Below are 13,491 nucleotides of genomic sequence, written 5' to 3' on the forward strand. Positions count from 1 at the left end.
GCTGATGGTATAAATTGTTTAGACTAGGCAACTTCTGGGTGAGCATTGACCGAATTAAAAATTTTACCCCACAGTTTTTGAAACCCAGGTTTTTTCATTTACAGTGATGTTACTCATAAATATATAAAAATTATTGCTTTCATCAGGTGCACATCGAGAAACTCCTGGAGAAAATGCACGTCAATTTGCAAAGATTGTGGCAGGAACTGTTTTGGCTGGTGAACTTTCTCTTATGTCAGCTTTGGCTGCTGGACATCTTGTGAAAAGCCACATGACACACAATAGAGCCAAGGCCCCAACTACTGAAGCAACTGCCACTGCTCCTGTTACATCTTCCGCCACTACTGTATCTCCTTCCAACTCTGCTCCAGCTCTTTTAGCCACGGCATCATCTCCTGCATCTCCATTACCTTCTGAAACACTTCCACAGACTTGTAGTGTTTCTGCTTCTTTAGAAAACATAGCAAGTGGTGGTTCGTCACCTTCTTCAGTTTCTGATATAAAAACAGGTAGTGAAGCCAATAAGAATGAATGTAACCCAATAATTAACCTACCAGCGTGTAAAGACCCAGGAAATTTAAATGTCCCTCATACAAGAGATAGGTAAACATCATGACTGACATTTTACTGCTATGTTAATAGTTTTCATAAGGGCTTCCATGTCTTAGCATTGCCATACTAGCAGGTATTGGTGTGTTACATACTGTACCATGTACAGCTGTCATATCACAAAATGGTGTAGGCTCTCTGAAAGGAATGAGAAGGCTCTCGAGGTAATGGATATACATTCATTGAGATTAAGAAATTTTTTTTGTATCATAGGTTCGTAAACATCACTATATTTATTGGTATTTTTTTAATCTTATTTATGTTTAAAATATAAGGAAAATTTTATGGTATTTTATAATAAAGTTATTTTATATTTTTACATTTTATTTAGTTCCTTTATTGTTTATTTTCTAAACCCTTTTGTGTTTATATTCAAAGCCATTTGTTTTATTCTTCAGTATTTTCTTTTTTCACATTACAGAATTTTATGAAAATTATTCATATTGTAAATGACTAAATCATGATATAGTAGAACCTTGGGATGAGCATACAAACTGGAATTGGTTTACGAGCATCTCATTGGTCAGCAATAAAAAATCTGCATAGTTTGGGCATTTTTAGGGGACAAGTAGTAACTAACAAGACCTGCACACAATGGGCAGAAGGTGTACCATCGAGAGAATGTGTAGATTTCAACTGAGAAAGAGAAAGGACCGAGTGACAAATTTCTTGCGCGAAGTGAAATTAGAGAGACGTTAATGTGGGAAACCCTGCTAAATGTTGTAGAAACACATTATCCAGATTAGGCTTCAGACTAGATAATAGTGAAATTATTTACCAACAATGCAATGTCTCATTTCGATGGCATTTCAAAGAAATAAGAAAATCAGTCATCTCTAGATAGGCTCCTTGTCAAAATTGGAAATGTAAGAAAAAGCCAACCAAGTGTCCAGAATGCGTATATTAATTGATGCAGTTAGTGATAATGAATGTTGTTCAAGATTGAGAATTCATGATAACATTCTCATCAAGACATATTCTCCCTCAAAGCATTAACACAGTAACCTCCTCCTACTCCTCAAAGGTAAAGTGCGAGTTAATTTGTCAATATTTTTTTTGGTAATTATTTATTTGAAATAATTTCTAATTTGTTCCGTAACTGGAATACAAACCACGCTATTTAATAGAGGTATTACTTTCAGCGTAGCTGAAATGACGAGCCATTAATTTTTAACGGGTTTACTACCCACACCGTTAGTCAGCGGGGGGTAGGGAGGGTAGCTTGCTACTGCTCCCCCTCACACACCTGTGATTGAGCTCACTTTGCTCTCGGCTCGGATGGTGAACGGACGTTGCCGCTGTTCATCCTCGCCGAATATTGGCAGCCATTAACGCCATTTTGTTTTCTCTTTTTCTCTTAGTACTGCGTGTGTGAAATTGACTTCTGCGACCATGCGCTTATGGCCTGGACTCTCCGGCCGCCCTTGTGGAACACACATGCTGGCAGTCGAGACTGATCCTCAAGCCCTTTGTCCTTCCTGTAGAGGTCAACGGTGTGATAGTGTTAACAAGTGTATTGAGTGCAGGGAGTGGTCTTCCTCCCCAGGGAGAGGTTTGCTTTGAAGGAAAAAAACCCAAGGCTTCTTCCGTCGCCCAACCCTCCTCCGAAGCTCCTACTCTTTCGATCTCTTACGAGAGACCGTCGAGTAGTAGCGTAGACCAAGTTATTATCGACCAACCCCGGGTCTCGAGAGATGATGTTGCTTCCCCTAGCGAAGCAGCCCCACCTCTCCCCAGGGTGAGGCCTTGTCACTATCTTCCCTTTTTCAGATATGGTCTTCCTTGTGGCTCACGGGTCCGCCCTCCAAGGAAGCCCAGCTGCAGTTCATCCGTATGGGTGCTCCTGTTAAGCAATCATCGTCGCTGTCAGAGGTAGATCCCCTGACTCTTGTCGACGTTGTTGTGTCAGAGGTGTCTCATGCAGCGTCATCCATCTCCTCTGCCACTCCAGACTCTACAGATGTAGCTGCCGACTTAGTTTCCCCCGTTCCTGACCATCCTCCAAGGGGGAAACTAAGTTCACCGTCAGTCTCTCCTGCAAGTGTTTCTTCCCCTCAGGGATGTTCACTTATAGACTCCTCTTCGGAGGACTGCTGACGGTCGGCCTGCTGATCCAACAGCCCCCAGAGGGCGCATCCGTCAGAAGACTCGCCTTCCTCTTCGCCTTAGAGGTCTCCCTTCACCAGCGGTGAAGAGGCGCCTCTTTGGTTCAACGTCATCACTGCAGTCCCCCGCACAGGGGCCTCCTCTGTTAAACCTTCAGACATCAACCATCACTGCACCTGCAACCAGTCTTGTGACTTCAGTCCTGGACCTCTCTGCAGATCGTTCGCAATCTCCTTCGGTGGATGGTCGTCCTTACAAAGGACACACCGACCATCCATCTTCCAGACCTGCCGACCTTCCATCACCATTCCGGTTACCGGGAGAGCCCACTGTAGCTCCACCAAAGTGCGCAGCTGCGTGCCATCACACTCGCCCTGCGCGCCACGCGCCTAGACCTTCAGCGCTCACCAGCAACTCATCACTCTACAGCGCTTCGGCGCGCCCCTCAACCTGCTCGCCCTCACAGACGGCAGCAGCCTCACGCGCCAACGTTCGCCTACATGTCAGCGCTCTCCTACGCGTCATGCACCCATGATCACCTGCGCGCTTGCGCTCTCCTGTGCCCATGATCTACGTGCCAGCGCTCACCTGCGGGTCAATGCTCGCCTACGCGCCAGCACTCTCCTACGCGCCAACGCTCACCTGCGCGCCAATACTCTCCTACGCGCCAGCGCCCTCCTGCGCGCCAACATGTGCGCCCTCACAAATACCTGCGCTCCATCATTCTCCAGCGCACAAGTCTGTAGGTGAGACGGAAACCATGTTGCCGCCCTCACCTACGCGCCAACTTTCACCAGCGCTCATCTGCACGCCAATTATCTCCCGCGCGCACACAGAGATGCGCGCGTCAACTCTCTCCTACGGACGCGCGCCAACAATCTCCCACGTGTGCGCCAAGATTCTCCTGCGCGCCCACACCAAGATTCTCCTGCGCGCCCGCGCCAATATTCTCCTGTGCGCTTGCTCACCAGCATTCTCCCGCGCGCGCTCGCCAGCATTCTCCCGGGCGTGGGCGCCAATATTCTCCCACGCGCGAGCACCAATATTCTCCCACGTGCAAGCACCAATATTCTCCCACGTGCAAGCACCAATATTCTCCCTCGCGCACCAACAGGCACGAGCACAGATGTGTTATCCGGCAAGGTTGCCATCACCTCATTCCCCTCCCCGCAAACGCATACCAGCGCCCACTGCGGGAGAAGGGAAACACAATCAAGCAGAGGGGTTCAGGATTCCTAAACTGCCTTCTAAGGCGGACCCACCTACTACAGTGACTCCTCGTAGGGAACCTTCGGTCCCTTCCCCTTCAGGGGATCTGTCTGACAGTGCATCCGTCAGCCAGCAGCCCTGGTTCAGTGCCTTAGTCAGAGCCGTAACACAGGCTTTCAAGCCTGTCCTGTCTGATCGCTCATCAGAGCGACCTATAGCTCTAGACCTAAGGCACGGAACCATGACTTCCTGTACCCCTTTGAAGAGGAAAAGAGGAGTTTTTGATGCGGTCACTTCCCCGAGGGCGAAGCTGACTCCATGCAGACCATCGAGACAAGTTCCTCCTGTTTCTCAGAGAGAGACTCCATCCCTGTCGGATGAAGACCTCCCATCACCAAGGGAACCGCGCGAGGAGAGAGAGACTTCCATCGCACCAATGGAGGAAACCTCTCTTCATGCGGAGAGTTCCCCGCAATCTGAGACCAAGAGGGACATGCCACACAGGTCATCGATGTTGGAGTCTTACATCCTTCCTCGGAAGAAATCCAAAGACTCCAAAACACTGCCAAAGTCCTCCACTAGGGCTACAAAAGAGACAGCCAGCCACTCAGGGAAAGTCCGCGACTCACCCTAAGAAGAGCCTTAGGGGATAGAAGGAGACTTCGCTGCAAGTCCTACAGCGGGAGGAGACCAACAAGAGTCAGAGCATGCATTCTGGCAGGTTCTGACTCTAATGAGGGTTCTCAATGGGTTTTCCGACCCAGAGATCCCTCCTCGAGAGGGCAAAGACATGGTCTTAAACTGCGTCTTTGGTACTCAGAAACCCTCAAAGACTGCCCTGGTCTCAAGGGGTGAAGAGTACCAGGGACAAGATATCCCAACAGCTCTCTGAGTTTGCCTCCTTCAATTGTGCCGGTGCAAAGAACAAGCTTAGAGGTACTTTGAGATAATGGAGGAACCCAGTTCAGCTCTTCCTCTTCACCACACTCTGGAAGAGCTAACCAGGGGAGTCCCTCTTGAGAGACTCTCCAACCGGCAGATCTCGTTCTCGGCAACCGAGATCCTTAATCAGGAAAAGGTCACCAAGTATGCTATGCAAGCTACTTCGTGGCTAGACATCTGGTTAGGGACCTTAGGTATCCTGATACGATCCGGGGATTTTTCCAAGGAACGTACCAGGAAAGGTATGGAAACCTTCCTAATCTAAGGCACTCGCACGATCGAGTTTCTTGCCCACCAAGTCTCGAACTTGTGGGCAAACACCATCTTGAAACGTCGAAATGCACTGTCTGAGAGGTACCACCAGAAGGTCCCTAGCGTCGAGATAAACAGGCTCAGACATTCCTCCCTAGAGGGGTCCAATCTGTTTGAGCCTAAGGATGTGGAACTTGCTGCTGAGAGGTGGAGGAAGTCTCATCAAGACTCCCTCCTCCATAGGGCTTTAGCATCTAAGCCCTATAAAACTCCAGCACCCCAGCAGTCCCGTCCAACCAAGACTGCAACAACGACGAAAACAGCAGCTAAGACAGTGGTGTCTAAGCCCTTTCTTGTCAAGGACAGGAAAGACAAAAAGTTATCCAGGGGAGGAAAGAATCCTAGAGGAAGCAGCCAAGGCCGCAAACGCTAGGATAGGCATTGCCCCTGCGTTTCCACCAGTGGGGGGACGCCCACAAAGTTGCTCAGACAGGTGGAAGCGACTCGGGGCCGATTCCTGGACAATCTCCGTGATCAGTCTGGGATATCGCGTACCGTTCATAACATCTCTACCTCCCCTGACCAGGAATCCAGTGATATTAGACTCCCTTGCCATGGGATCGGCAAGGGGGCAAGCCCTTCGGGCAGAAGTCCAGACCCTGTTGAAGAAGGGCACTCTCCAAGAGGTCCTGGATGGATCCCCAGGCTTCTTCAGTCGACTCTTTCTTGTAAGAAAGGCGTCTGGAGGCTGGAGACCAGTCATCGACCTCTCAGCCCTGAACAAGTTTGTCAAACAAACTCCGTTCAGCATGTAGACGGCAGACACGGTCAGACTAGCAGTAAGACCACAAGACTTCATGTGTACACTGGACCTAAAGGACGCGTACTTCCAGATCCCAGTCCATCCGTCGTCAAGGAAGCACTTAAGATTCAGCCTACACAACAGAAAGTACCAGTTCAAGGTGCTGTGCTTCAGTCTCAGACTTTCCACAGCACCACAAGTTTTCACCAGAGTGTTTACCCTAGTGTCATCTTGGGCACGCAGGATTAGCATCGGTCTCCTCCGTTATCTGGACGACTGGCTAATCCTAGCAGGCTCGGTGTCAACCCTTCTTCAACACCGAGACAAACTTCTGAGACTTTGCTAGGATCTGGGGATCATGATAAATCTCAAGAAGTCTTCTCTGCTTCCTACTCAGAGACTAGTATACTTAGGCTTGATCATAGAGACCAATCTCCACAAAGCCTTCCCATCAGACGATAGGATAACAAGGCTGAGAAAGGTCGCAAGACCTTTTCTCAGACAAGAAGAAATTCCAGCCAATCGTGGTTACGTCTCCTCGGTCACCTTTCATCGCTGGCCCGTTTAGTTCCCAATGGTCGCCTCAGGATGAGATCCCTCCAGCGGCGACTCAAGTCCCGGTGGAATCAAGCTCACGACTCCTCGGACATCCAGATTCCCATGGGACCTGCGGAACTGGCAGACCTCCAGTGGTGGGTGACAGACGAGAATCTACGAAAGGGAGTGGACCTTCTCGTCGTCCCCCCGGATTTGATGCTGTTCTCAGGCACTTCAAAAAAAAGGGTGGGGGGGGGGGGCCCATGTGCAGCACCACACGACCTGAGGCCTCTGGTCAGAGTCAGAAAGTACCTCCACATAAATCTCCTAGAGATGAAAGCCGTCTTTCTGGCCCTTCAACAGTTCCAACAGTTCCTGGCAGGCCACTCAGTGGTGGTGATGAGCGACAACACCACAGTAGTGGCCTACATCAACAAGCAAGGAGGTACTTTTTTGCAGCAACTATCTCATCTAGCAGTAGATATACTGAGATGGGCCGAAATCCACTCGATAACACTATCGGCACGTTTCATTCCAGGCAAAAGGAATGTGCTCGCCGACATCCTGAGCAGAGCATCTCAGATATTAAGTACCGAGTGGTCTTTGAATCATCTAGTAGCCAACAAAGTCCTGACTTTGTGGGGTTATCTGACAGTGGACCTCTTCGCAACAGCCCTGAACTTCAGGCTCCCGCTGTATTGTTCCCCAGTCCCAGACCCCAAGGCTCTCTGGCAAGATGCTTTCCAACAACGGTGGGACAACATCGATGTTTACGCCTTTTCCCCATTCTGTCTGATGAAGAAGGTACTCAACAAGACCAGAACATCGGTCAATCTTTCAATGACCCTCATAGCTCCGCTATGGCATCACGCAGAATGGTTTCCGGACCTTCTGCAACTCCTAACGTAGCCTCCAAGAGAACTCCCTCCACGGCACAATCTACTTAAACAGCCACATGCCAACATATTCCACAAAGCCATAGCTTCGCTACGACTTCACGCCTGAAGACTATCCAGCATCTCCTCTCTCAGAGAGGATATTTGCTACAAGTTGCAATCAGGATGTCTGGATACCTGCATAAGTCATCAGCAGCAGTCTACCAGGCAAAGTGGAAAGTCTTCTGTGGTTGGTGTCGTGGAAGGGGTATCTCTCCACTCGATGCCACTATTCCAGCAATAGCGGAGTTCCTCATGTATTTGCATGAAGAAATGCGCCTATCAGTCTCTGCAGTGAAAGGCTATCGCTCAGCCTTAAGCCTCGCCTTCAGACTGAAAGGAATGGACATTTCTTCATTGCTAGAACTTTCTTTACTCACACGGAGTTATGAACTTACCTACCCCCAGTCAGAAGTGAGACCTCCCCCATGGAACGTGATTCGAGTTCTCAGGTCTCTTAAGAGACCTCCCAATGAACCATTACGCCAGACAACCGATCGCCACCTGACTTGGAAGATGGGGTTTCTGCTAGCTTTGGCTTCGGCCAAACGAGTCAGTGAACTTCATGGTCTCTCATACGACATCGCCCATTCAAGGGGATGGGGAAAGGTAACGTTCAGCTTCGTCCCTGAGTTTGTTGCTAAGACTCAGAACCTGAGAGTAGTAGCAGATCCTCGATTCGACTCCTTACGGATTTTTAGTCTCCGTACTGTAACAGATGACCCAGACCATCTCTTACTATGCCCAGTGAGGAGTTTGAGACTGTATCTTAAGAGAACAGCTGCAGCTCGTCCTCATATGCCTGCACTATTCGTCAGCACAGGAAGGACCAAGAGGAGGGTCACCGAGAACACCATCTCAGCATAGATTCGCAGGGTCATTGACCATGCACTGAATCCAGACCCTCCTTCATCACGTCGCCCAAAGCTCATGATGTCAGGGGCATAGCTACGTCCCTGGCATTCAAGAGAAACTATTCAGTGACACAGGTTCTTCAAGCTGGGGTGTGGAAGCATCAGACCACGTTCACATCCCACTACCTGCAAGACGTGACCCACAGGAGATTCGGTCCTGTGGTGGCTACACAACAGCTGGTTTAAAACCTCAAGCTCCTTATTGTACAAGTAGCATTGTTACCCGGTTTTAGTCTGCATGAATGAAAAGGTTTGACTGGCCCTTATTCTTTTCTAATTCTCCCTTCTCTTGGGGAAAGCAGCATCCTGGGTTCTCTGCATAGCTGACCTCAAACCACTGCAGGTAAACCATGCTCCCTTGTGTACCTAGTTTTAAGATTAATACTGTTGTGTCCCCATACCCTGACGAGGTTGTATTGGGAAAGTCCTGGTGCACAGTTTTTTCATCTAAAGAACTCAGAATAACTTTACCAGGACAGTCACACTTCTACATACCTTCACACACAGCTTGCATAGACCGCAAACCTTGCGTAGCAAGGTTTTAGTGAGGTGCAGGGACTCCTTATTCCTTGAGTGCTGACACTCTCAGACAAGGAGCCCCCGGGCAAAGCCAAAACCCAGATGGGCTGGGACGTCCTTTCTAATGGGTGAGTCCCCCCTATTAAATAGCGTGGTTTGTATTCCAGTTACGGAACAAATGACAAATTTGTAGAAAATTTGTATTTTTCCTAACTATACAAACCTTAGCTATTTAAGCAAACTTACCCGCCAGCCCTATCCCCCTTGAAGTCCTACATACATGCAAAGTGAGCTCAATCACAGGTGTGTGATGGGGAGCGGTAGCAAGCTACCCTCCCTACCCCCTGCTAACTAGCGGTGTGGGTAGTTAACCCTTGCTAAAAATTAATGGCTCGTCATTTCAGATACGCCGAAAGTAATACCCCTATTAAATAGCTAAGGTTTGTATAGTTAGGTAAAATACAAATTATCTACGAATTTGTCATACAGAGTATTGTCAAAATTATATTTGAAAATACTCTATAGTAATTATCATTAGAAAACCTTTAAAAATTAATGTAGTATGTGTATTTTTGGACTTGTGTTCCACGTGAATTTAAACTTTTAACCAAAGCAGCCTACAGTATTTGATCATAAAAATAGGAATTTTAATAAAATAAAACTTCCCATTTCTATACTCACTCGATGTTCATATCTTTTTTTCTCCAGAAACTTGGTTTGATCGACACTTACTTGTAAAGTTTTCCTATTTTCTTTTGCTTCAACCAATACATGCCCTTAAAAGAATAGAGCTCTCAAGCGGTAAGTGGTAGGATGTCAAGGTTCTTGCATTAGGAAATATAGTTTTCAGTGTTGAAGTCAACATTATCCCTCCTCTTGATACTATGAGTTAGTGGGGAGGAAAGTGGGCATGTATATGAACATCAGGCGAGTATAGAAATAAAAATTTTTATTTATATTAAATTCTTAATCATTTCTGTGAATCTCCCATGATGTTCATATTGCCGACCCCTACGCACTGTTGGAGATGAGGCGCAGTTGAAAGAAAGAGAAGTTTTAAGTTTTAGTACAAGCAATACAACGAGGTAAATCGTTTCAAATACAGTAATACCTTGAGATAAGAATTTAATTCGTTCCATGACTGCCGACGTAGCTAAAAAAAATTGTATCTCAAAATAATTATTCCTATTTGAATAAGAAACAAATTTAATCCGTTCCAAAGGTAAGAAATTTACCCAAAACAAGCTCAAAATAATGCTCAAATTACACGATAATTACTAAAGAAAGATAAATACAACAGTGATGACACGGAAATTGATATATAATAATGAATATTAATAAAAACAATAAAAAAATAAGAGTTGAACTCACCGCCTAGACGATTGCTAGCGTATGGGAGGCATGCAAGTAGGAGGGAAGGAGAGAAGCAAGGCTACCACGCGCACACACACACGATATGGTAGCTGTAGAAAGCAGCAAGATAAACACAATTAAATCGTATGAGCATACTGAATGCTTAATATTGAAGGCTTTCATTTTTTAAGAATAAAGAGTAAAATACAATAAAAAAAGAATAAGTCGTACTCACTGGCTAGGCGAGCACAAGCAGCGTACGGGATGCATGCCAGGAGGAGGGAGGGAGAGAAGCAAGGCTACCAGCACACACACACACACACAATATGGTAGCTGTGGAAAGCGGCAAGATTATACAAAATTAAAAATGTTGAATGAACTTACTAAATGCTTAATATTCAAGTCCATGTAACAGAAAGGATGAATAAAAAAAAAAAAAGAAGAATAAAATTATAACCAACTTACCATGGAGACAGGGATGAGCGGCTAACGGAGGCAAGCTAGGAAGAGGAGGAGGCTGGGAGAGAGCCTAGCCTACGATACACACACACACAATCACACTTTATTTCTTGCTTTGCGTTTTGTATTCTTGGTTTTTTTCTTATCTCCATCCTTATCCTTAGACTTAGGACCCATGATTCACACAATGTTAATAAAATAAAGGAAAACGCACAAGAATTGTAAGCACACAACAACACGTTTTCTATACGAAAACGAACACACTGGGAGAGAGAAGTTCGAGGAACCTCGGATGCCGAGCGAGCGTTCGGATCGACAAGGAAAGCCGAACGAACACTCCGCCACCTACCTATGGCGTTGCGCAATTTTTGAAATCGTATCTCTAAAATATCACCGTATCTTGGTGCGTAAATGTACAATGTATCGTCGTATTTCAAAAAAATCGTATCTTAGTGTATTCGTATCTCAAAGTATTACTGTACCGGATTTCAGATAGTTTGCTGAACTAATTAAAAATGCAGTACAGTACAGTACCGTACTGTAGATTGGCTTTCTATGATAATGCTTTGTAAACATATAGTGCTTGATATGCCCTTGAGGTGCTGCTAAAAACTTTTCAAAGAAGGATTTCTACAAATAACCATACACCTTTACCCTCGAGCACTGATGATTTTGGGGTCTAATTCCTTGCTGTGTGCTTCTGAGATTGAAATTTAACAAGGAATAGAAGGTTCTTTAGTCGTAACATTTTGGACCAGTAGGAACATAAAAGTCCCAAAAGTCTACCTTGATTGACAACGCTTGTACAGTATTTCTCTTGTGCGCTTAGCCGACTTAAAAGCCAACAGAATGCTAGCCTTTACTGAATGGTGTAAATGACCCCCTAGTTACCACTTGAGCATTCAATTCAGGGGTAAACTGGGTAGTTTAGGCCTGAAATATTACTCTGAATCTAGAACAAAGTTGATTTCTGAGCTACCTAAAATGAAGTTATTAGTCTTAATCATCACAAAATTAAGGAATAGAGAGGTATATGCTGTACAGTTATTAAACAGCGGTCTCTGCATACTTTGATGAGACTGATGATAAGTTCTCACTTGAACGAATGGCAGGATATAGGATCAAGATGACCCATTTGGTGGTCTTTTGCTTAAAATTTAGTTAGGCCATATAGGGCAACTAGAATTGTGGATTGCAAAAGTTTAGCAGCAGAAGGAAACTAAGTATGTTAAGACATTGAGGCTCTGTGTAGGGCTTTTGAAACTGTGGAATGCAGTGTACATTTATAACTTCTGTATGAAACATTACTGTAATTTAGAATAACTATTTGTGGTTGGGTTAGATTTGGCAATCAATATTAGGAGCTGGGTTAGGTTTGACAATGAATTAAGGACCAGAATTTCCAGGACTAAGGGAGAATTCACAGGACTAATAAAGTTTGAACAAAGTGATAAGGTGATGTCATGAGCTTATGAAGCGCATCACTATTGAAAAATATTAGAACTTGTGTCCTGTCCTGTCTGAAGGTAGAGTGGTCATCATTCTACTACAATCAATTACCCTAGTCTTTCCCAGCTCCCTAAAACTGTTAACTTGATCATCAATCACTGAAACATACTTTCCTGTTAGTGGTACCGAGAATATAATGCACACTTCACAACGACTACGGTATTTAAAAATCAGAATTGCCCCAACACGGTATAAGGGAATGCAGAACATGATCTCCCAGAAATAATTCTCATGCACATTCCAGGCAATAATTGCCAACTAAACCATAGAAAACATTTTAAAATGCAATGTGTACACAATCTGAGAGTGTGTCCAATCATTTCAGGTCTACGAAGTAAAACTGAAAACTGTTTCCTAATGCAACGATCTGGCCTTCCTACCACTTACTTTCTAGAAACTCTTCTTTTGTTAGGGACATGTTTTAGCTGAAGCAAAAGAAAATGGATAAAATTTTAAAAAGTTTAAATTTTACAGATTATTGTAGATTAAACCAGGCCTCTGAAGAAGAAGCGATATGAACATTATGGGAGATTCATAAAAATAACACTGTCCTCTTCCACTCTCTCTCCTACCGAGTTAGTCCAGCCTTTATACGTAACATATATTGATTAAGTAAACATATGACAGTATAACAGCAATTTTAGCTTACAAATTTCCATTTTTATTTTTCATATTAATTGGATGATGGAAGTTATTAATAAGTATTAATTTTAGTCTTATTTCAAATGTGAAAAAAAGAAGTTTTAAAAATAATTTCCATACGCGTCATTATTTATATGAATCTCTCCTGATATTCATATTGCTTTTTCTCCAGAAGCTCAATTTAATAGACATTTACTCTTAAAATAAACTTTTTTTTTAATTTTCCCAATTTCCTTCACTTCAACAGATACATAGCTTTAATACAGTTTGCCCTCCTTATTTGCTTTAGTTAGGTAGTAGACAAAGGCGCAAAAAGGTGAGAATCGGTGAATACTTGCTGCCCTAGCGTGGGTTAACTCCAAACCTACCACCTCACCTCCCAATGCCTATACAAGATTGACAAATGCACTAGAAAGCCCACTGTTACTGCCTAATATTGTTTTTATTTGGTTTCTTTCACAGTACTGTATAAGTACAGTATTGTCTTAATGAGCAAACACATTTCAGTAGGACTACTGTACACACAACAGGAATCATAACCACACTTGTAATACATACAGTAACAACAAAACACTTTATAGTATTGTAATATATGTACAGTTCTATCACCACAGTACAGCCTAATTAAGTAAGGTAATACTCGTAAGTGATTGCTATTTTTAGCAGGTCGACTTTCCCCGTTGAAACTCACAGTACATGTAGC

General features: G+C 44.7%; 1 protein-coding gene across 3 annotated transcripts in view; it reads left to right on the plus strand.

Annotated features, from left to right (window-relative positions):
- Positions 1–922, plus strand: part of LOC137655658 (3-hydroxy-3-methylglutaryl-coenzyme A reductase-like) — a 160,480-nt gene extending 159,558 nt beyond the window's left edge. For all 3 annotated transcript variants that reach the window (XM_068389596.1, XM_068389598.1, XM_068389597.1), the window contains exon 17: positions 147–922. In XM_068389596.1, the coding sequence (XP_068245697.1) occupies positions 147–607 (461 nt within the window). In that variant the 3' untranslated portion in view covers positions 608–922. The remainder of the gene's footprint in view (positions 1–146) is intronic.
- The last annotated feature ends 12,569 nt before the right edge of the window (positions 923–13,491 follow it).

This window comes from Palaemon carinicauda, chromosome 16, assembly GCF_036898095.1.
Source record: "Palaemon carinicauda isolate YSFRI2023 chromosome 16, ASM3689809v2, whole genome shotgun sequence".
In the NCBI taxonomy this organism is placed as follows: Eukaryota; Metazoa; Arthropoda; class Malacostraca; order Decapoda; family Palaemonidae; genus Palaemon; species Palaemon carinicauda.